Raw genomic sequence first — 24,370 nt, 5'->3', positions numbered from 1 at the left:
CGCCCCCAATGTAAACTCCTGAAAGGAAGGTTTTGGGAGCCTCTTGAATCGACTGATCATCTCAAGATCTACTTTAGCACGGCAAAGAAGTTTCTGCTTTGCCTGTAATGCTATGCTAAATGCCTTTCACTGGTAAAGTACTTTTAAAGCTTAACAGTCCAAAGTGCTTTAGAGTGTGTTTCTCATTCAACCTTTTACGCCCACACATTGTCATAAAGCAGTAATGGCTGCAGAGATTTCAGGGGGTCCACCATCTTACCCAAGGTCATCTTGGGATGTGGAGGGGACTAAATTACCAGTGCTTTGTTTACTGGACCCTGTAGCATCTGAACCACAGTCGGTAACATTTTCCACACTATGTATAGTGAAGTCTTCTCTGTTTATTGAATTCTTGTATCCAGTGGTATCAGGAAGAATATTGTTACATGACTTTCATTGGGGTTTTACGCTTCATTAATTGCTCTCTTAATAGGATTAGGCTTTATTCAGCATTCATTTACCTATCAATCAGTGAAAACCAACTCAACCAGTCAGTGGTCATGTCTGTTGCATAAAAGTGAGTGGGCATCCACTCCCTTCCGGTTCACATATTCCTCGAAGCAGGCATCCCACATGTGCCATCAGGTAGGTCAAAGGTTTTCAGATCATGCCACTTTGCTGAAGGATGGGTTTTTGTCATGTGTCAAAGCAGAAAATGTCATCTTTTTTATTGTGCATTCATCTTTATATAAAGAATTCTTTACTTTACTGGAACAGCTAATCACGTTAAATATAACGGGGTACAGAGTTTGTAACTTTAACTGTCCAAAACAAGCAAAAAGTCCCAAAACATTCGTCCAGCTTTCTCCTCTTATCCAATTCATGGTCACGAGGGTGTCAGCTGCCATAGAGGAAGAGGGCTGTCGCAGGGTCAACAACACAGAGAACCATTCAAACTTCTTCTTAACTTATTCATTTTCCATATGTTAAAAAACAATGAACTTTTTAACATAATTAAGATGAAAAATACTAAAGAGAACAAGAAACTAGCTCAGTTTCTCAAACTGTCATATTTTCCAATAGTGGAAAAATTTTTAAGTGGATGTTTGATTTCACCTGCTCTGACGTTGGCTTCTGGTTAAACATTTGACATGATTGATGCTAGTGCAGCAGGGAGGTGTGTCCTCACTGTCTTACTGAGGATTAACCTGTTTTGTGTGAAAGTGGGAGAGGCACAGGTGAAAATTTGTTACTAACTAAAATCGTTGAAACAGGAGACAGTGTCAGTTTTTGCATAACTTATCCGATATAGTTCATACCAAGAGTGACAAGAAAAATTTATTTTCTCTCGTAATATTTAAAAGGCTGCTTGTGCCATGCCTAAATAATTTCTGTTGTTGCTTCAGCGTCTGGAGAAATATCTGGCCCGACTGCTCCATGTGCAACAGAAAGGCGTGTCCCCTGAGTCTTAGCCAAGTATTTAAAGCAGCTCTGAAGTTGGAGCTTGTTTAAGAAAGGGAAAGGCACATCGAAGACAAGGTTTCTCCCTCCAGACTGCATTTCTTTCACATTTCTTCTCAAACTGAACTGAGTGAGTTTGAACTCTATACTTGCTATGTAGCTCAGACAGATTTACACTTTGTGTTCCTAACAATGTTTACTGTATTTAGCTCACATTCATTCAATTGTTCTTCTAAACATTAGTTTTTTCAACCAAGTAATTCATTAATAGGGAAAAGGAGTATGGCTCAAACGCAGTTACGTATTGCTACCTCAGTTGCCATGTCAGGATTGTGTATTAATGAAAAAATAATGAAAAGGTTCATTGACATTTCTATTTCCTGCGAAATTAGCTCTTGCTGTCAATCAATTTTTTGCATTAATGTATTTTTCTTCACAGTGAATTCCTCAAAAAATATCTGTATGCTGTACATATTAGATATGATTCACAGTAGCACCTTAATAGCTATTAGATTTGCCAAATTACGCATAACAGTTCAATAAATACAGTGATCATTTCCTGTCAGTTTAATTGTAATGCGAAATAGATATCAGAACTTCTCCTTGTGTTTCAAAACAAACGGTCCTGTGGTCAAAGAGGTCATGAGTGCAGCTGTGGATGCTTACTGCTCAGCACCCTCCTGAAGGAAAATACCCAGCTTTAATGAATAACACTCGGGTCTTTTACATCAACTGCTAAAGTCATGAGGGTAAACTAAGAATCTGACATTTGACTATCATTAAATAAATGCCAGTTTCAGTTGCTCATTGGTTCAGTCATCCAAGATGTGCCACTGCCAGCCAGAGAAAATATGCTCTGATTAGTTAGAGTGTAAAACAGCAGCTGAAGAAGTAATGACAATCGGCTGTCTCCTTCTCACTGATGGGCAGCTTCATGAAAGTTCCCCTTATCTCAAAATTTTACATTTGACAGATTATTTAATATAACATCATCCTGCAAGCAAACTAACAGGAGCTATGTCTATTCTGTGTGTCTCCTAAACCTATAGTAGGCCCTCATACAGGCCTACTATACAGATGTAACTTATTAAGTGTCAAGTGGAGGGTGAAAAAACAGCTTAATTTAACGTTTTAGCCATTCTGCTGGCATGGGATTTTTACTATACTAAATCAACAAACAATAAAAGTGTGCTGGTCAGCACTGTTACCCCAGTAACGTTCAAGGTTCAAGCCTGTGTGCACGTGCATTCTTTCTTTTGGTAAGTTCACAGATGTGAATGTTCAGTTAAGTGGTGATTCTAAACTGGACATAGGTGTAGTGGTGAGGTTGAATGAGTTTGCCTGGGCTACTGCCCTCTAACCAGATAAACATCCAAATGGATTTATTTCCAAAAACCAAGTTAAGCATATCTTATATGTTGTTGTGCCGCTGCGTGATTAACTAAATTTTGCAGAACAATAGTCTAGTTCATCACAAAAATCTGGATATGAAGTTCATAAAAGGTTTCTGGGGCTCTTTATCAAAGGCGTCTTTGCTATTATCCTTAAATTTCTAGTCTTGAGAATATGTGTTGTTTTCTAAAAGAAAGGAAAGTATAGACAATGAGTACATTTATCCATTCACCCATCCATTCTCTTCTGCTTATGCTTAGCAGGGTCGCGGGCAGGCTGTAATCTATCCCAGCTAATCTAGAGCGAGTCTATCGAGAGTAATTAGTAAGTGCTGTCATCTAGAATATAGATTTTGTCTGGTCCATTGTACCCACTGTGGGCCAATCTCGATGGATAACTTTTATCTTATTCAATTCTTTTGTTTTCAACAAATATATGCAAAGCTATTGACATTTACATTAACTCCTGCTATTCAGTGCAGGAGGATTTTCTGCAATTATTTTAGGTTATTTGCATGACAAAGGATGAACTGAAGCTCTGCCATCACGTAATGTCGCATACTGCTGTTTCTGATGTCATTTAGGAAAAAAAAAAGGTTATTTGCATGCTTATTTTTAGATAACTTTATAACTTTGTAAATGTGTCGATATTCACTTTTTTTTTTTACTAGAAATGATGACTTGAATGGATGACCCATCTTGAATTAACTTATAACAATTTCAAACATTTTAAAAAGAAGTAGCGTTTTAGCAGACCTTTCAGCACATGCTGTTAAAATGCTCTGTAGGCAAAAAGGATCTTCAGTTTCTCTAAACAAGAATGAAAACAGTTTGTTTTTATATGTTTGTACTTATTTAGTTAGAAAATTAGTTCAACAGCTGAAGCTTTACATTGTTTGTGTCAAATTAAACTCTTTAAACAGAGAAAATATCAGTAGTGTGGTGGACCACTAGAGGGCTCCACTCACACCCAGTGTATAGGAAGTGTATTCCTGTGTTTTGTGGCGCGATATGCGCAGTTGATGTTGGAGACGAATAAAGAAGGAGTGAGAACTGAGAGCTGTGTCGTTGATGCTTACCTCGACATTGGTGACCCCTGACTCGAGCATGCAACGGGCCGTAGATAACGCACACTCCGCTATGGATGCATCAGCGGCCGCCGGACCTCCGCCTCCTGTTGCAGCTACGTTCGCTGTGGCGCTTAAACTGCCGGACTTTTGGCTCCATGACCCCCCGTCATGGTTCGTACACGTGGAGGCTCAGTTCGCCCTTCGCGGCATCTCGGCTGACGACACGAAGTATCACCATGTGGTGGCCTCGCTCGACCCGCTGGCCACCCGTTGCGCGATGGCGCTCCTCCGGGACCCACCCGCCCAAGGGAAATACGCCGCCCTCAAAGAGCTGCTTCTTCGGCGCTATGCCCTCTCCGACGCCGAACGAGCCGAAAAGCTCCTCAACCTGTCAGGCTTGGGTGGCGGTACCGCGCTCGAGCTCATGGAGAACATGCTATCGTTGCTCGGGCCGGATGACGGTGGTTTCCTCTTCGTGCACCTCTTCCTCCGCCAACTACCGGCCGCCGCGAGAGCTGTCCTCGCGAACTCTCCGCTTCTGCCTGCGAAGGATTATCGCTCACTGGCTGAAGAAGCGGATCGTATTGTTCGAGTTTTTGCGCATGCCGTTTGGCCTGAAAGGTGCCGCCCAGACCTTTCAGCGGCTGATGGACTCCGTTTTGCGTGGGCTGCCGTTCGTTTTTGTTTATCTGGACGATATATTGGTGGCCAGCTGCTCAGCGAGCCAGCACGAGTCCCATCTGCGCCAGGTTTTCCAGCGTTTGGCAGCGCACGGCCTGATCATCAACCCTTCCAAGTGCCAGTTTGGGTTGCCTGTTCTGGATTTCCTCGGGCACCGCATTTCCGCTGAAGGTGTGGTTCCGTTGCCCGACAGAGTCCAGGCCGTTTCGGCTTTCCCGCGTCCCACGTCGGTTAAAGCGTTGCAGGAGTTCTTGGGGATGATAAATTTTTACAACCGCTTTCTCCCCAGAGCTGCCCACCTGCTACAGCCACTCTATGCTGCCTTAAAAAGTAAAACAGCCAAAGATCCGGTTGACTGGCTGCCTGAACGCGTCCGTGCATTTTCCGCAACCAAGTCTGTGCTGGCTGACGCCGCCCTACTGGCCCACCCGCTTCCATCGGCGGAGATCACGTTGACCACCGACGCCTCGGACGTGGCAGTGGGTGGAGTGTTGGAACAGCGGGTTTCAGGTCTCTGGCAACCGCTCGCCTTTTTCAGTCGTACGCTCCGGGAGGCTGAACGCAAGTACAGTGTTTTTGACAGGGAGTTGCTGGCCCTGCACCTCGCGACACGACATTTTCGTTTTTTCCTCGAGGGTCGCAACTTTACTGCGTACGTTGACCAAAAACCTTTGACGTTTGCGATGTCCAAGGTCTCTGACCCATGGAGCGCACGCCAGCAGCGCCAGTTGGCGGCCATTTCTGAGTTTACCACAGACATTCAGCATGTGGCTGGTAAGTCCAATCACGTCGCTGACTGTCTCTCACGTGTGTTGGTTTCTCCGGTGTATGTCGGCATCGACTACGCTGCCATGGCCGCCGAGCAACGTGCTGACCCGGACGTCCTTGCCCTTCAGTCAACAAAAACGGGCCTCGTGCTGGAGGACACCCCGGTGTGGGACGGCGGTCCGCACCTTCTTTGCGACGTTTCCACCGGCCGCCCCCGCCCGGTGGTTCCCCTTTCGTGGCGTCGTCGTGTTTTTGACTCGGTGCATGCCCTCTCTCATCCCGGCGTCCGGGCCTCGGTCAAGCTGGTCAGCGCCAGGTTTGTTTGGCCGGGCCTTCGCAAGGCGGTGAAAGAATGGGCGGCGGTTTGTATGCCAACGCTCGAAAATCCACCGGCACACACAGGCACCCCTCGAACCTTTCCGTGTCCCGGGTAGGCGTTTCGATCACGTTCATGTGGACCTGGTTGGTCCCTTGCCACAGTCACAGGGTTTCACGCACGTTTTGACTGTGGTGGACCGCACAACCAGGTGGCCGGAGGCGGTACCCCTGGCGTCCACGACAGCGGCGACGGTGGCCAGGGCATTTTTGTCAACGTGGGTTTCACGTTTCGGCCCCCCTGCTGACATTACCTCGGACAGGGGCCCCCAGTTTGTTTCCGAGCTTTGGTCTGCTATGGCTGACGGCCTGGGAGTCAAGGTCCACCGCACCACAGCATACCACCCGCAAGCTAATGGGATGTGCGAACGGTTTCACCGGTCACTTAAGGCCGCGCTCCGTGCTTCCTTGACAAGTGGCGACTGGGTCGACCGTCTTCCGTGGGTTTTGCTGGGATTGCGCAGCGCGGTTAAAGAAGACCTCGGGGTTTCCCCGGCTGAACTGGTCCTCGGCCAGCCTCTCCGGGTCCCCGGGGAATTCTTACCTGAGAGCCCTCCCCCATGTTTCGATACCTCTTTGTTGCCTTTTCGCCCCCCAAGAGACTCATTTCCTGTTCCTGGTCCTGTGCACCACTGCCTGCCTGACACTTTTGTTCCGAGTTCATTGGACTCTGCTCGTTTCGTTTTCGTCAGGCACGATGCCCATAGGACTCCGCTGCGTCCACCATATGACGGGCCATACAGGGTTCTTCAACCAGGCAACAAACATTTCGTTTTGGACTTTGGCGGTCGGCAGGAAGTTGTCTCTGTTGACAGACTTAAGCCTGCACATGTTATGCAAGAGGATCAGGTGGTCCCGGCCCAGGCCCCTCGCCGCGGCCGCCCACCTGCCACCGGGCTGATGGATTCTGTTTTTTCCCCCAGGAGCGACCCAAAATCAACGGAATCCGAGTCGTCTGCAGCTTTTTCTGACCGCCAGTGCCAGCCTCGCTCCCGGGCTGGGTTGCCCTCTGTCAGTTCCCCACCCCCCCAGTTCAGCCGTTCCGGCCGTTTGCTTAAGCCCCGGGTCCTGGACTAGTTCTGCTGGGTGTTCGGGGGGGCATGTGTGGTGGACCACTAGAGGGCTCCACTCACACCCAGTGTATAGGAAGTGTGTTCCTGTGTTTTGTGGCGCGATATGCGCAGTTGATGTTGGAGACGAATAAAGAAGGAGTGAGAACTGAGAGCTGTGTCGTTGATGCTTACCTCCACAGTAGAATACAAGTCTGCTAAAACTGTAATGGCACAACATTGTAGGTATTCTGGTTACTTCTCTTGAACCTTGATTGAACAAATTGATTTGCCGTATTGACTGTAGAAAAAGGGGGGGGAAAACCATTGTATCTTTAATAAATGTAGCTGTGTGGAGTACAATATATATACACATACATATATTTTTAAAAAGTGTTTTGTTGCTAGGCAATAAATCAGTTTCTGTGTGTGTAGATAAATGTGTGTCTTTGTTTCTACATTGTTTTGTTAAGCAGTTTTTAGTTGGCTATCTGCCAGCAGTAAATATGACGCCCAGTTCCTACCTGGGTGGAGGTGTTTCGTCACCAATGCTGAGGCTGCTTGCAATTTATTTTAACCCCTCAGATTCTCGACATATGAATAAGAACCGAACTCATTGTCAGTCTTATTATTGTTTGAACCTATTTGGTGAAAATGAAACAGTCGCTGATGTCGAGGAATGTAAAGTGTGGGTGTGAAAGGCTTTTAGAAGGTTTATAGTATTTCTTCGAAGGAAGAAAAATGTGCAAGACAAATCAGAGTGAAGTGAGCAAAGCACAGAGAGAGGGAGAGAAATAGTTGTGATGATTGTAGTTCACCTGAGAAATGTACCCTGTGTGTAATGTTTCTTCTTAAGAGGTGACAAACGACTGTGTTCTTTGAAATTTGCAATGACAAAATTCTTTGTCATTGCACAGCTGTGGATAAGAACATGTGCTCGGTTCCCCAGAGGACCACTCAAATGCTTTCACAGACTCATAAATCAGCTTCAGAGGATCAGCTACAGAACTCTCCTGAGGGTAGCCTACTGCAGAGTCAAAACACCCCTCCTAAGTCTTGCCGGGGGGGGGGGGAATCATTCTTTATGCATACAGAACTAAGTTGAACAAAGTAGTTTAAAGATTTAGAGACAGACTAGGCTGAATCAAAACACACGTTTGAGTTTCTCCTTGAAAACAAATCAATGATTCATAAATGAAGGAACGAATATTCCTCACAGTTTTTGGTTCATAATGATGTGATAGCATCGTTGGCTCCTACAAATTTGTGGGTGTGATTAAAAGCTCCCATTCCACCACATTTTCAAGGTTGTTGCTCCATTTCAGAATCAGAAAGGGTTTTATTGCCAAATGTTGAGCAGGTTTACAGCATTGGGAAATTGCTGCGGTACGTAGTGCAAAACATACTGTAAGACAACACTTAAATAAACATAAGTGATGATCAGTGCAAAAATGGAACAGATGCAGAGAACACAGTATAGAGTCATGTGTTTGTGGTGTGAACAGTCATATGGTTATTGTTCATGAGTCCAACAGCAGGGGGGAAGAAACTGTTCTTATGGTGAGAGGTTCTGGTTCAAATGGACCGGAGCCTTTTGCCTGAGGGGAGCAGGTCAAACAGACTGTGTCCAGGGTGAGAAGGGTCAGCTGTGATCCGAGCTGCACACCCCAGTGTCCTGGAGGTGTAAAGGTCCTGCAGAGATGGGAGTCTGCAGCCAATCACCTTCTCAGCATAGCGCACAACATGCTGCAGTCTCTGTTTGTCCCTGATAGTGGCTCCAGCGTACCACACGGTGATGGAGGAGGTGAGGATGGACTCGATGATTTCAGTGTAGAATTGCATCATCGTCCGTGTTGGCAGTAGAGCTGGGCGATACGAGATTTTTTCATATCACGATATGTTTTTTTCCATTTCAGGCGATAACGATATATATCACGATATAAGCCAAATAACTATATTTGTAAGATTTAAATGTGCCGTTGCTCACAAGTAAAATGTGAAATAATCAGCAGCTTGTTTTTATTTAAATATTTATTTCCCATAATAAGTTCAACAGGGTAGATGTACTTAAGGAACATGAGACTTTTTCAGATAAATAAAGGCAAATATTACAAACTACACAAAAGGCAGCCGCTAAAGCGGTTAAGTTTCAAAATAGAACAAACGAAACAGACTACTAAATTGTCAATTCCACTTAGAAACAAAATATTAATTCTAAAAATAAATCTTAGTTTGTTTTACAGAAGAACAGACAAAACTGACTAACTTTTGTCAATATCAAATAAACTGAGAACTAAAAGGAAATTCTCAATCTCTCCTTGTTGTATAGCTTAGCTTTTCAAACAGTTTTAACAGTTACTTTAGTCTGACAAAAGCCGAATGACAAATTAGCGCTTCCAGTCAGAGACTGAGGCTACGTCCACACGTGCACGGGTATTTTTGAAAACGGAGATTTTCCGTTTTCGTTTTAAAAAATAATCCCGTCCACACATAAAGGCAGAAATGAAGGAAAACGCTGCTATGAACATGCCAAAGCAGCAGGTGGCGCTAGATTCCTAACCGTGCAGAAATGTTGGCCAATCAGAAGTCTAGAAGCCTCGGTGGGAAAAAGTAAACAAAGCTGCGGCATAGAAACAGAACCGAGTCGTATGTGTGGACGGACAGTAACTGTGTGTATATGTAAGCATTTAAACACTGCAGAGAGTAGAATTAACAGTAACAGTATTGTAGAAATTCATTTCACCGAAACAATAACGTGGCGCACAGTGTGACGCATGCACCAGTTTATTGTATTTCCAGACTTGCTTTCGGCACAATTTACAGTGCACGCTACTCTGTTTTTTGTCAGACTTGAAATAGCCGAAATACCTTCACACTACGGAGCTTCTATGGCTCTTCCGTTCGACAATCTCTCCGGCGTTGGAACCATCATCTGTTTTCTCTTCGGTCACGCTCGGTTGATTTTTCTAGTCGGCACACTCATTTCCTCCATTACGCGCTGGCTCCATTACCCGCTGGCTGCTTCCCAAACAAACACACGTGCGGCTTGGCACTTGTGCTGTACATAACAAGTCACGCGACGTGACGCTGCGGCTGTGATTGGTTCGGCTCTGCGCTACTTAATTTGGATTGGCTGACCTTTTTTTTTTTTTTTTTTTTTAAGAGGACAAGAGCGGTGAAGTCTATCGCGATAGTTTAATTTCTCTATCGAGTAAAAGTTATATCGCGATACATATCGTTATCGTTCTATCGCCCAGCTCTAGTTGGCAGGTTGAATTTCTTCAGCTGCCTCAGGAAGTACATCTTCTGCTGGGCCTTCTTCATGATGGAGGTGATGGTGGGCTCCCACTTGAGGTCCTGGGTGATGGTTGTACCCAGGAAGTGGAATGAGTCCACAGTGGTGATGAGGGTGTCAGTCAGGATGATGGGGGGGGGAGTGGGGCTGTGTGCTTCCTGAAGTCCACAATAATCTTCACTCTTCTGGGCATTCAGCACCAGGTTGTTGTGGCTGCACCAGGACACCAGACGTTCAACCACCCTCCTGTAGGCAGACTCATCCCCGTCCGAGATGAGTCCAATCACTGTCCAATTTGACTCATAAAGAGGCGATCGTGGTCAGCAATATGCTCAGGTAGACTCTAGCATTTAAAAAATGTTGTCAGTATTAAGGGGGCCTGAGGTGTGTTACGAAAATATCACGCACACTATGACATTATTACCAGCAGCATGAATTGTTGTTTCAAGGCAAGATAGATCATGGACGTTTTCATGTTGTTTACACCGAATGTTGCAGCAGAAATCCAGACATGTTTCTCCAGTTAATAGACATTCTTATGGATAATGGTAATGGATAATGAATATTCTCCATTTAAAAGCAGCCATTCAGTCGTTCAGATGGTTAGCTAAGATAAAGAAATTGTTGAAAGACTATCTGTAAGCAGTCAAGCAACACTGAAATCACTGACTATAACCAATAAACAGTAGAAATGGTTGCAGTTTAATATGAATAACATGTAATATTTATAATACTTTCTTGAGATTACCATGCCATTACCATTTTCTTCTTTTTCCCTGCCCAGATGTTGCACTCTGGGAAATAATATGTTAGGGTAGAGTTTCACTGCAAGATTATGTTCCGGTTTTTTTAATTTATTTCAAAGGACTTAAATCAGCAATTTCTCACACTGAAGCAAAGACATGATGCATAGAATCCATCAGTAATGAGCCGGTGAGCTTAGATCATAAGATACTGAAGCTTTGATGGATTAAAAATACTGCTGAACTTAGCTGATGAAAAGACCCTTCTTGTCTTTGTTCACAGTGACAATGGATTACCTTTTAGATCACTTACTGTGGTACCTTAATCATTTATGACCATTTTATGAACAGTTGTGAAAAGAAATATATGCATAGAAGCATTTGTAAAGGCTGGGATGTTAACTATTATTAATACCAAAGTCATTGATTATCTAATTGTTGTTCTTTATAAATTTTTTTTCTCCAGAATGCCTGCAGAGAGGCGATCAGCAAGAGGCAGATCTGCAGTAGGTCGCTTTCCATCTGTCACTTTTGGATTTGGGGAGGACACAGAGGCAGAAAAAGAAGAGCCAAAGGAAAACAATGTTAAAAAAGGAAATGCATGCAAGGAGTGGCTGCGTAAGGTCTGCCCATGCTGCTGTCCCAAGCATGATGATGGCATAGACACTGAGGTCACGCTGGTTGATGGGCCGGGTAAGGAGGACGGGGGAAACGGCGAGAAACCTGTGCCTGGTGACAAAGAGCTTGACGGTGATTAGAGAGACTCCATATAGCCACTGTTTACCCCCCCCCCAAAAGGGAAGAAATGCCAACAATATGAAATACTTCAACGTGTCCTATGTTTTTTCTTTTCTTTTCTTCAGAAGTCCTTCTCAAAGTGAAGTCAATAGACCTCCTGAAAAGCAAATCAGGGGCGAATCGCACAGAGCATCACACTCATCTCTACCAAAGTGATAATTTAATCATCCGCAGGGGGCAGAGTTTCGAGATGTGGATAACCTTATCTCGACCTTTCAACCCCTCCTCCGATGAGCTTCATCTCGACCTTAAAACAGGTTTGTGAGAAGTGAATGGAGACTTTTATAAAAGTAATACATGTCATAGTGTTGTTTTGTTTTTTGGGGCAACAGAAAATTTCAAATTTGACTGAATTTCATCCAAGACTAGCCAGAAATATTTAGAGCCAGAGTATGAAACTGGATGGGAAGGATCCAAACTGGTCACAACATACTCACATGTTTTCCTGAAATCTTGTGCAGAGCAGCACATGATACAGTGCATATAGTGGGGAGCCTGTTCTAATATAGTCTACTGTGAATAGGAATGAATGGAGCTAAATTGCTTTTTCTTTTTTCTTTTTTCTACATGCACTTCCAGACAAAGCAGCCCCATTTTTAATTGTTTGTAGTTACAGTATTGATTATATTCCTGAACTGAAATGAAACTCAATGAAATGCAGTGAAATTTTGTTTTCTTATTCTCCTGTGAAGTATTTCTTTTCTGCAGTAGTTAAGCACCAAGATGCATCCATAAACCAGATGATATTACTTCTCAAATAATTACAGTAAAATAGGAGATCACTATCAGCAACAGCTTCCTGTGTTATCTGAAGTCAAGGCACGGTATTTAAATTAAAAAATCCACTGGACAGCTTTGTAAAGTTAAGCTAGCCCTAGAAACCACAATAGTTGTTTGTTTCTTTTGCAGGCTCCAAACTTGTTCTCACAGCTGAAATTGGGCATTTTAACATGGGAATGCACACATGCTGACTTTTTTTTAGTGCCAATTTCAAGAAGTTGCTGGGGATTGCATCAAAGGTTTTGGACTGCAGGTCTTATAGGGCCCATTCATTCATTATAAATGGCTCTCCGGAGAGTAGAAGCTCTCTAATTTACAAAAAAAATACATTTTTTTCTTTTATGCTCACATCTTGTACTGTGTTTTTTTGCTGATTGTGTGTTGAGGCTGCATAGATGTGTGAAATAGATACTTATAGATATATGGGAAGGCTGTGGATGAGAGAAGGGGATTTTTTAGTTCAGATTGCTATGGTAACAGTTGGGGTTGCTATGGTCCTGGGAGAGTGTTTTACAGATGCAATCTTCAGTCCTGCTGATACTAGAGATCCCTTCTACTGAGAATTCACTGTCACTGCTGCCACTGCCAGCTGCATGAGCCTCGGACGCCACCTGTTTACCCAGTGTGCATGCCTGTCTCTGCACACTGCTTGTGAGAATTGAATGCTGTCAGACAGGGAAAACCAATATAGATCTTACAATTACAGCTGTGTGTGATAGCAAGTTAGGGACACTTAAGCAGAATAATTACAGTGCTGCTGCTACAGAAAAGGTGGGCTCTATAATGCACTGTTTAATGAAAGGTTTTGTTTTGGTAAAGTGACAGAATAATAATGTATACATTTTAAATTCTAGATTTTGCATTTAGAGGGAAAAAAATATAGTTCTAACCTATTTTATCCATAATTTGAGACAAAAACAACAGCGACATTCAACGTGAACACTAATTTAAAAAGCCATCTGTAATACCAGCAATAAGCAGGAGAACAAAAGCAGCAGACAATGCCAGTTTTTATGCTTTTGAAAACCATAACACCGCTCTCCAGAATGGCACTGCATTACTAACTAAATTGCCCCCAGCTCTCTGTTTTCAGGCATGCTTACAGTACCCTATATTCAGTCTAAAGACTGTACTCTGAGACACATCAGACACACAGCACAAAAGCTAATCACAGCACAACCTAAAACGACACACTGTTTTAAATAGTCAAGGATTTTTTAGGCGAAAGAGAGTGACAGTTGACAGATGCTCTGACCTTTTGGTTCGGAAGCCCTGCAAAAAATTTTAAGGAGGTGATTCTCGTCACACCTGACAAAATGAAAGTGTCAGGCACAGTGAACTGCACGTTGACAGTTTTTTCTTCTCTGTTCTTTCCCCCTGTAAGGCAGAGAAAAGGCCTGGCAGTAAACAAAAGGGTTAATACACCCTGGAACTATCAAATCTCAATATTTCTAGGAATAGTTGTCTTTAGAATCTTTAGCCAGCAGCTGTTTACTGTTGCTTTGCAGAAATGCAGGCCGTGCGCAGCAGGAAACCATAAACTGAAGATACAAAACAAAAGTGTAAGAATGTCAAGTTGTGGCAGTTACTCATCAATTAGGAGTAAACTCTTTAACAATTATCATCAGACTTTTGGGGTTTTGCTCATTTGTACCCAGAAGTGTCTGAAAATGTCATGGCCATCTGCTAATTACAGTTCTTTTGTGCACTGGTATAATTTATGTCCCAATTATTGAGCAATAGCCACCGAAAACAGAAGGCTTCATCAACTGGTCTCCTTGAATATCTACAGCACTTATCATGCATATTTATCTGTTAGATTTAACAAGCTTGTCGAATTATAAAAGAGTCTTGCTCCTTTCCAACGATATTTTTTCATTCTTGGACTCAGCTACAGAGGCCTTAGTAACTCTTTCTTGATTCTTAGTTTAAAATATCCTAATTTATCTTCTCATGAGTTATGTTGAACCCCAACATTTCATCCACTGTTTGGGAAAAAACAACAACAAAAAAGCTGTATTAACTTTTCTCCTTTCCCGGTAACATTCCTTTAAGTCAATTTTCTTCTGATTGGCAGCCTCATGAAAACAGAAGGTTTAGACAGCAGGTGGGAGGGGCTTATGTGTTCACACTCAGAGCTGTGCGCCTGAGAGTGTTATGTTTCTCTCCCTCTGTTTATCTCTTGCTCTCTTTTGTTTTTATAAAAGAAAATCATAAAGTCTTCCCTGAACCAGAGTTAGAGTCTCGAGTAGCTGTCACTGGGTTAGAGTCCCTCAGTGGTTATGTAAAGGTGTAGTCTTTGTCCATGTTAATGAACTTGCTATCTTTATCACTCGTGGTGGCTAGTGGTGCACAGCTGCTGCTTTCCCATCAGCCAGTAAGTCATTATGGCGTCCTGGCATCTCCTGTCTGTTTTTTCCCTCCCTCTTGGTCACTATAATGCAGAGGCAACTACTTTTTCCTTAACAATGGCCGTTTCATTCATTTTCCTCATGTCTTTGCGAGCCGCTTTCGATTCCTTTTGTCACACACAATCAGTGGCCTGTCTGTCCATGACTGAATCAGATAAACATCTCAGGGTGAAACTGGAGAAAAGCAAATCAGTTCTCTTAAGGCATTTGAAAACACAGTCAAGACAAGGTCACACCCACTGAGGGTAGAGAGTGATAGCCATGGAAAGCTGTTGTTTTCCACTATCACTTTAGAAGGAGAGCTCCTTAATGTGGCAACAAATTGAACGTTTCAGCTGTTTGTACTGTGGGAAATTGTGAGTTTATATATTATAGAAAACACTATTTTTTTTGTTGTCTTTGAAGATCAAGCTTTCTTTTGATAATGATGAGGCCACACTAACTTCAAACGTCAAGATAGTGCAGTAACAGTGAAGCTGAAAACATGGAGACTTTTATAGCACAGCTGCGCTGAGATCAAATGCTGTCACGCAAGGTGTGTGTGTGTGTGTGTGTGTGTGTGTGTGTGTGTGTGTGTGTGTGTGTGTGTGTGTAGACAGCTTGTCAGGACAGAGCTTTCTGTGTTCCTTCTTTTTAGTTTCTGTTGTTCAAACATACTCTGGGAATGCAGGTGTGGTTTTAATTGAGGGAAGTGATTCTTAAAAAAAAGCACAGTAACTGTTTGGGCATGTTATGAATAACAGCCAGTAACACTTTTTTTCTTTTCTTTTTCACCTACTAAGGTCCATTGGCAGTAGTGGCAAAGGGAACTCATGTAATCATCCCACTGGTGGCGAAGCTGGAGGGTGATCGCTGGGAGGCTGCTGTTGTGAAACAGGAGGACAAAAAGATAAAACTGTTGGTGAATTCTCCAGCCACAGCCGTCATTGGCCGATATCAACTCACAGTGGAAACAAATAATCAAAATGGATCGGCCAGTTCCACACATGACCCTGCCAATGACATCTACATATTGTTTAACCCCTGGTGTCAAGGTAAATATGGACATCTTATGGTTAATTTATACTTCTGGAATGAATCTATGCAGAGCCTATAATGCAGCCTATGCAAGTGGCCAACCCTGCTACCAGTATTTATACCTGTGTGGGTTGTGGTCAGTGTTGGTCAAGTTACTTGAAAAAAGTAATCAGTAACTAATTACTGATTACTCCCCCAAAAAAGTAATCCCGTTACTTTACTGATTACTTATTTTCAAAAGTAATTAATTACTTAGTTACTTAGTTACTTAGTTACTTTTTAAAAACACGATTTACAACCTGAAGAGGTGATAAAGTGATAGATCTTTCAGCCCAATTCTACTTTTTCTACATAATCCATCATACAAAATGTAATCAAATGGAAAAGTCTCTTTTTTTAACTTGTTTTATCAGTTTTAATCTTTTAACTTTATGCATCAAGCAAAACATTTAATTATATGCAACATTCTCTGACTTGAATAAATTAGTTTAACATTTAAACCTATTTTCTACACATTCCAGCACATAAAATAAAATATTTTTTGTGTTTTCACTCACTCTTTCAAACAGATGCAAGTAAAACACAGCAGAAAATAAATAAAGTCAAAGACTCAGCGGTCCTTTTGCTCTATTTTCACCTGTAAAGCAGGAGCAGGGTAGGCGGAGGGTTACCCTGGTGCAGGTGTGCTGCGGTCAGTTGAAGAATCCGCGCGAGTGTCTCTGTGAGTTTCCCATCACGTCGTAGCTACTCGGTGCTTGCTCGGAAGTTTAGGGGTTTTTTTCGCTGTAAAAAGAAGTTTTCTTCCCACGCACGATGGACGCTAATGTTTTTGTCACTTTTTATGGAATCAAACTCAAAGTAAGGTCAGTACTTCCACACTTTAAACGCTGCACGCTCATACTCTCTCCCGCACTCGATATATTATCCATTGTTGATCTGCACACAGCTGCTGTCACCAACGTCGCACTTGCTTACGTCACTGTCATGAGACATTCTCGCAAAAAAAATCACGGTTTTAGTAACGCAGTAACGCAGCGTTCCTACGGGAAAGTAACGGTAATCTAATTACTGATTTTGCAATAGTAATCCCTTACTTTAATCGTTACTTGAAAAAAGTAATCAGATTACAGTAACGCGTTACAAGTAACGCGTTACTGCCCATCTCTGGTTGTGGTGATGGTGATGTGCAGTTACATTTCTAGGTTGGGCCACATCAGGCTATTGTGTAGGTTATTGTGTACATACAAAATTGCATACTTGGAGTTTTTTGGAATAAAGTCCTCTGGCATTAGTGTTAAATAAGAAAATCAAATTCTCATATTGAGAATGGCAAATAAAAAAATTATTAAATCACCTAGTGTATCATATTTGATACATACAGTTTCTTGTGAGTGTTTTGTGACTTCAAAATCATCGGTGTGATTTTTCCCCCTGATAAATCTAAAGAAGTTACACAACAAGAAAAAAATGCCAGATGTATCAAATACAACACAAAATAAAAATCATATATGGAAATTAAAATGTATTTTTTTTAAAAAACAAATTTGTTTTTTGTTTAGGCTTTAAAGGGTTAGTTTTTGTTTGCAGTGTTGTTATTTGTGGTAGGCTGGTCACTTATAGTGCTACTATCTTTTGTGCTAAATAGCAGTATCTTCCCACAGTTATCACTAAATATAGCATGTTCAGGTTATGCTGCTAGCAAGAGTATTTTTCTTGCCAGCATCTCCCTCCTTCTGTTCAGCTTCATCTTCTTATGTTGTAGTGAGTGTATCTTTCCAAAAATACCACACTATTTCTCTGAAATAATGCCCTATACAAAGCAGTGACAGCCCCTAAAATGACAACTACTGAACCTCTCAAAAGTTCAGTACAAAAATTACAAGCGTCACCAGACGACAACAGACGTATGCCATCGTTTCCAAATATATGTGTAGGAGGTGCTCTTATACAACAAGCACAGTATGGATATACCCTTGTCATCAGTTCAAAATAAATCTCCACAGACAGCCTTCAAGAATGACTCAGACAGTTTAATAAAAGATATTTAGGGTGGTAAAAATACCATGAAACTGTGATAGAAAAGAAACCAAATTTAGAAGATAAAGCCTACTTGTAGAGTCTATGCTTCAGAGTGACCTTGTGTTATTTCCAGTTAAAAATTTAGCCTTTCCTATTTTCTGTCAGATGACATTGTGTACATGGATTCTGAAGATGAAAGGCAAGAGTACATCCTAAATGACACTGGACGAATCTACTATGGCACAAAGGATCAAATTGGAGCGAGGACATGGAACTACGGACAGGTGAGGGTGCTCTGAATCTTAATGTTTAATGACCAAGCTTAGCGGTCGAAACTGACATGGTCTCCTCATGTTTTCCTCTCATTTGATATCAGTTTAGTGACAGGATTCTGGCTGCTTGCCTCTTTGTCATGGAAAAGAGTGGAACTTCTCCATCTGGGTGGGGTGACCCAGTTAATGTGGTGCGAATCATCTCAGCAATGGTGAGACGAGATCCCAACTAACAACGACATCACTGGACATACAACAAACAGTAAAATATGTTAAACCGCATATGCCATATCATAGTCCCCTAAACGCAGGCAGTGGCTGAAAGCTGGAGTGGATACCAAGTGGCCAAATGGTGGCTGCACACTTCTGCTTACACCTGCTATGGATTAAATGCAAAAAACAAATGTTCAGATTTGAATTAATAAACAAAAAACCTAGCTAACTTAAGGTATTTCGGGTATTGTCCTTAAAGTCAACCATGAAAACATGAAACACTTCCTTTATTTCTCAGGTAAACTCCCCTGATGACCAAGGTGTTTTGGAGGGAAACTGGTCAGGAGATTATTCAAATGGAACTTCTCCAACAGTGTGGAGTGGAAGTGTAGAAATCCTTGAGGAATACCACAAAAAGAATGGAACCCCTGTTAAATATGGCCAGTGCTGGGTGTTTGCTGGTGTAGTCACTACAGGTTAGACTTTTTTCAGCTAACAATAAATTTATTTGATCAAACTAAGTGGCTGATACGATATTAAACCCATTGTCTTCTTTTCAGTTTTACGGTGTTTAGGCATTCCCACCCGAACCGTGACCAACTTCAGCTCAGCACATGACACAGATGTTTCATTGACAACAGATGTGTACCTGGATGAGAACCTGGAGCCTATAGAGAACCTCAATGTGGACTCAATTTGGTATGTTCACCATATGTCACATTTACCTTGACTTACAAAGAAGGAGGTTAAGCGTTGCATGACTCTAGTGGCTTAATCTAAAGTTACTCCTCAGTGGTACAAGTACCAGTATTTGGAAACAACTAAAAGATAAGTGGTATAGCCTAATAATTTAAGTCTGACGATACAAAGATGGCAACATCAGCACATGTGTCTTCATTTATACATTGGTATGTGGTTGATTTACTTTAAAATTGTTACAACAGGTTTTAAAAACTACCCACAGAAACCTCATAGTACTTGACAGATTTACGCAGAACTAAAATTTCCACAGCTGTTTTCACTATAACTTTAGTTTACCAACCATAATTGTTTTCTGAAGGAACTTCCATGTGTGGAATGACTGCTGGATGGCTCGTAAGGACTTACCTCCTGGCCACGGAGGATGGCAGGCTGTCGACGCCACGCCTCAAGAGACCAGCCAGGGCACCTACTGCTGTGGCCCTGCTTCTCTCGCCGCTGTGCGCTATGGTCAGGTCTACCTGAAAAGTGACACAGCTTTTGTGTTTGCTGAGGTTTGTGAAATATTCTTCTTTACTGTGTTTTGGGAAGGTAGAAGACATTTATCATAGTAGATATGAAAACACTGTATACTGATAAGGATTCATATGGCACGCATTAAATATATGCATGACAGCTTCCTTTGTGGTGGGGACTTTATTTTCTAACCCCATCTCTCTCTCATGGTCTGTCTCATCGATATCTCAGGTGAACAGTGATAAAATCTACTGGCAGAAGAATGCAGATGGGACCTTCACTCAAATATACAGTGAGAAAAAGATTGTGGGCATCTCCATCAGCACCAAAGCAGTTGGCTCTAATGAACGCAGAGATATCACCCACCTTTACAAACATCCTGAAGGTAGCATCAAACAAAAAAGCAGACACTTACTTAGACTTAAAGGAGATCACAAAAAATTTAAAAAGGGCTATAACTGAGATATTATTTTTGGATAACTTATTCAAATATCTCAACATTTCTTGTCATTCTCAGGCTCAAATGAGGAACGCATTGCTGTGGAAACAGCATGTAGCTTTGGCTCCAAAGCAAAAGCTTTTTCATCTCCTACAGCTCAGGATGTCTCTTTAGAAGTTACGCTAGATGGTGAAGGTCCTAAAATGGGAAAAGATGCAGAGCTGATGATCACGTTGAAAAACAGCAGTTCACAGCAACGCAGTGTCAGTCTGCACAGCCAGGTGTCAGTCATGTACTACACCGGTGTCCACAAAGCTACAGTCAGAACTGACACGACAGATATAGAAGTACTTCCCAATGAGGGTGAGTGGAGCATTTCATTTTGGATGACTTTTTTTCATCAGCAAGATCACAAGGCTTATCTCACAAGCAGAATAAATATTTTTTTTATTATTTATTGAAGTCTGGATCGTAGTCCTTTTTCCCTCCACCACCATCTCTATGGGCAAGGGCAGACACCTTTTTGAAGAAGCCAATTTCCACTGCGTGACTCCATAGTCTTAAACTTATGAAGAGGGGAAGCCTTTGGGCTCATCTCTGCCGTTACCACTGCATCACCACACAGACATGACACCGAAATATCTGACAATACACGGTCCATTCTTCTCCCACTTGTGAACAAATCCCTAGATTACTTGAATTCCTCCACTCCAGAGAGAAACTCAATCATTCCTAATCCACAGTTTGCAATCCAGTCTTTTCAAGCTGGCTTGAGACTTGGAGATGCTTTCTGCCCTCAGCGGTGCCCATACATTGTATCCATATATGTTATAAAAGGAATCAATGATGTCTAGGTGTAGCTTTCCTGTCAATCTTCACTGTATCTGTCCAATAAAGCCCAAAAAAGGCCAAAAAATATATATATTAAAAAAAAGATTAACTTGATATAATATTATGAAGCTAAATATGTTTGAAAACATCTGCTGACAATGGTTGCAGGTAAATTATTGTAAAAAATTATAATGTACTGGTGCCTAACATTATAATACCAAGTTCTGTCAAATTTTGGGATGATACAGTTGCATTCGCATTCATTGAGGGGATCAAGGAGGCAGAATACAGGAAACCAGTGAGTGACTTTGAGGGGTAGTGTGGGAGGTACCGACTGCACCTGAATAATTACAAACTCTGAATAATTACAAACTATATATATATATATATATATATATATATATATATATATATATATATATATATATATATAAATATCACTAATTATAAAGGCCATCTTCACTAATTATAAAGGCCATCTTCACTATTCTGTTGTCTACAGAAAAGATTCTGGAGTGGGCCCTGGAATACAAAGACTACAAGGACAAACTGATAGATCAGGCTGCCCTGATGCTTACAGTATCAGGCAGGGTCACAGAAACACAGCAGATCCTTGCTACTCAGTTCAGTTTCCGACTCAGAACACCAGACCTCATCATTAAAGTAAGCCACGTAGTTAATCAGGTGATTATTACAGGAAAGAAGATTAAGATATAAATCTATATCTAAAGTTGTTTTCTTTCCGTTTTTTGTCAAATAGCCACTGGGGAAGGCTGTGGTAGGAGAGAAGATGTCAGTAGAGATTTCATTTACTAATCCACTGCCACAAGTGCTGAAAGCAGTGATATTCCATGTGGAAGGACTTGGCCTTCTGACTGCTCGAATGATAAATTATGGGTAAGGAGGAATAATATACTTTATACTGTGTTTTTTTTAAATACCTTGTCTAGCTATCTCTTTTGTGATTACTACTGTCATTTCCTGTCCTACCCTCAGAGATATTGGCAGCCACGCTTCTGTGTCTCTCACTGAGCAGTTCATCCCCACCCTTTCTGGAACGAGAAAATTACTAGTTTCACTGGACTGTAAGCAGCTGACGCAGGTTCATGGTGTGAGTGACATCACTGTGGAGGAGAAAAGCAACGCCCCTCTATAGTGATAATAGAGCCACTTTGAGGCTGAATGCTGACAGTTATTTCATTTATATAGGCACTGATTGTGTCTTTTTTTCTGCTTTTTGCTTTCTATATGATAAGCCAGTATTTTTTTCACAAAGCACAGTACTGATTTATTTTTGCAGTAGAATATTGAAATTACTTATAACCACGCGTAACCATAAAATATTTGATAACATGGTGGCGTTTATGGGCTGTTACAGAGAATAGACTGTTTCTACAATAAGAAAACCAGTATTAAACTGCATAAAAATTTCTTTACATCTTAATGCTCAAACTCTTGCAACATACTTCTACAATGCATTGAACAAGGCAGCATCCATAAAACCTCTTTGGAACATGTTTGCTCTTGCAAAGGTGTCCATGTGGAACCAGAAAGTTTTTATCATGACTTTTTATGAAATCTTATGTAAGCATTGTAAATGTCATCATTATGCTCTGACAGCCGATCAAGCACTATAGCTAGCACTGACATGTATTGATGTATTGAACTAAAGTGACAATTGCTCACATTTCCTCATCTTGTATGCTTCTAGACTTGCAAAAAAAAAAAGAAGCATTGAACATTATTCTAAACCAACCAGTGCAATAGAGACATAATCGACACACCACATAAGCACCTCACGTTTTCTTGGAATATGCAAAAAGTATGCATATGAAAGTATGTGGTTACTATGATTAGGAAACAGTCTGGGGACCCACAGTAGATGCTGAGGTTGGACCATCTGCTGGCTTTAATGTAAGAGATGTGCTTATGTAAAGACTGGCGTTATGTTTATGTCTTTGATTCTATTTTTATATATATTTATTTTGTTTATTATGTGATGCCAAAAGAATCATTTAAATATCAAATCACTACTTAAATGCTATTATATTAATAAAATGCCACTTATTAAAATTATGTTTTATTCTGTGATTTATTGATTTTTAATGTCAGCGTGTGCCCATTGTTATGCAGCTGCTGTCAAAAGTTCTCTGTGTCTCTGCTAAGAATTTTTTTTTTCAATGTTGCCAGTTGCCAGTGTTAAACTATTTAGCATGTGCTTGAATGTTGTTTGTTGGTGGCAAATAGGCTGGCTGGAGTATTTTTAAAAATCTACTGGGTTTTCCCCATACAACAGTCTCTAGAGTTTACAGAAAATTATACAAAAAAGAAAATATCCAGTGAGTATCCGTTCTCTAGACGAAAATTCTTGATGATGAATGTAGAGAAGAGCGTTCAGGCAGCTTCAAGCCAATGGTAACTCAAATAACTACTTGTTATAATTAAAAGTATGCCAAAGACCATCAGAATGCAAAGAATGCACTCAAACACTGAGTGCTGACTCCCCACAAGGGTGTGTATTGAGTCCACTGCTCTACAGCCTTGGTAAATGGCCTAGTACTTAGGCCATTTACTTAGGCCATTTACCAAGCTCTTTTTCATTCTAACTGAGCACTCAAACACTCGCACTCATTCATACAAGCTCTTCTCTATACATAAGCACCTTGTCTAACACAGCGTTGGCTTCTCTTTTTGCAAATTGCCTCTTCAACCCTGGCAAAAATCCATTTACACAACATAGCAGTTGCACTTATAGAGCGCTATAAAGGTGAGGATATGCATTGCATCGTCTCTGCCAATAAACTGGATTATGTGCCCTTGGAAGAAATGCATCGGTGGAGTATTTGTTTTTGTCCTTTACAGTGGCATCAGCAGCTGCAGTGTGGGTGGGTTTCACTGTCAAAAAAATTCCCACAAACTATCTGTTGAATTGCTTGCTGTGGCTGCTGCTGCTGTTCCTGCTGACTTTTAAACTTTCTGGGAGTTTGTTCTACACACTGTCAATCAAACCTAGAAACAGACTGTGAAATGCAACATAAAGAAACTGAAACAACATAACTGTGTATTTGCTTTAACGCTGTCAATTGCTTTGATATTAACTACAACAAAATGCTAGCACAGACCCAGAATAGCCAGTGAAGCTATGTTGACTCAGTAATGGCACATCACAGGAAATAAGTACATACAGCTACAGCTGTGGTGTGTAAAATTAACATGTGGTGAACATAAAAGCGTTGGAAAACGTCACCCGCTTTGTCGCTCTTCCTCTGAGCTCTTCACTCTTTCCGAAGGTTTCAGTGAGGTTTTCTTTTCACATAGAAATTTCTAAATCAACAAATAACACGGAAGGACAGAGTCTGTTGGATTTATGAAACTGTTTCATCAATGTCTTTCTCTATTAAATGATCTTAGCTTTCTGAGGAAGTGTAGATGCTGCTGTCCCTGCTTTCACAGACCTTCAGTATTTCCATCAATTTCCAATGTAGCAGTTTTCAAATCACTATGGTTAGTTACAGACCATCTGTTTATATATCAAACTATCCAAACAAACTGGTAAAAGCAAA

General features: G+C 41.5%; 1 protein-coding gene across 3 annotated transcripts; it reads left to right on the top strand.

The window, feature by feature from the left end:
• The first annotated feature begins 1,461 nt into the window (after positions 1-1,461).
• On the top strand, positions 1,462-22,883 carry LOC309699931 (protein-glutamine gamma-glutamyltransferase K-like). 3 transcript variants are annotated; one of them, XM_082523184.1, is made up of 14 exons: positions 1,462-1,570; positions 11,279-11,562; positions 11,676-11,867; positions 15,584-15,835; positions 18,003-18,121; positions 18,214-18,321; positions 18,621-18,798; positions 18,883-19,021; positions 19,383-19,575; positions 19,769-19,922; positions 20,055-20,339; positions 21,310-21,470; positions 21,568-21,704; positions 21,804-22,883. In XM_082523184.1, the coding sequence occupies exons 2-14, from the start codon at positions 11,280-11,282 to the stop codon at positions 21,961-21,963; spliced, it is 2,361 nt and encodes a 786-aa protein (XP_082379310.1). In that variant the 5' UTR covers positions 1,462-1,570; position 11,279; the 3' UTR covers positions 21,964-22,883. The 3 variants fall into 3 exon arrangements, with proteins under 3 accessions (XP_082379310.1, XP_082379311.1, XP_082379309.1); XM_082523185.1 differs by lacking the exon at positions 1,462-1,570 and adding an exon at positions 9,393-9,453; XM_082523183.1 differs by lacking the exon at positions 1,462-1,570 and adding an exon at positions 10,339-10,405.
• The last annotated feature ends 1,487 nt before the right edge of the window (positions 22,884-24,370 follow it).

Source organism: Aulonocara stuartgranti (assembly GCF_965226115.1).
Source record: "Aulonocara stuartgranti genome assembly, chromosome: 23".
Lineage (NCBI taxonomy): Eukaryota > Metazoa > Chordata > Actinopteri > Cichliformes > Cichlidae > Aulonocara > Aulonocara stuartgranti.
The sequence above is the reverse complement of the archived record's forward strand: the minus strand, read 5'-3'. Positions and strand labels throughout refer to the sequence as shown.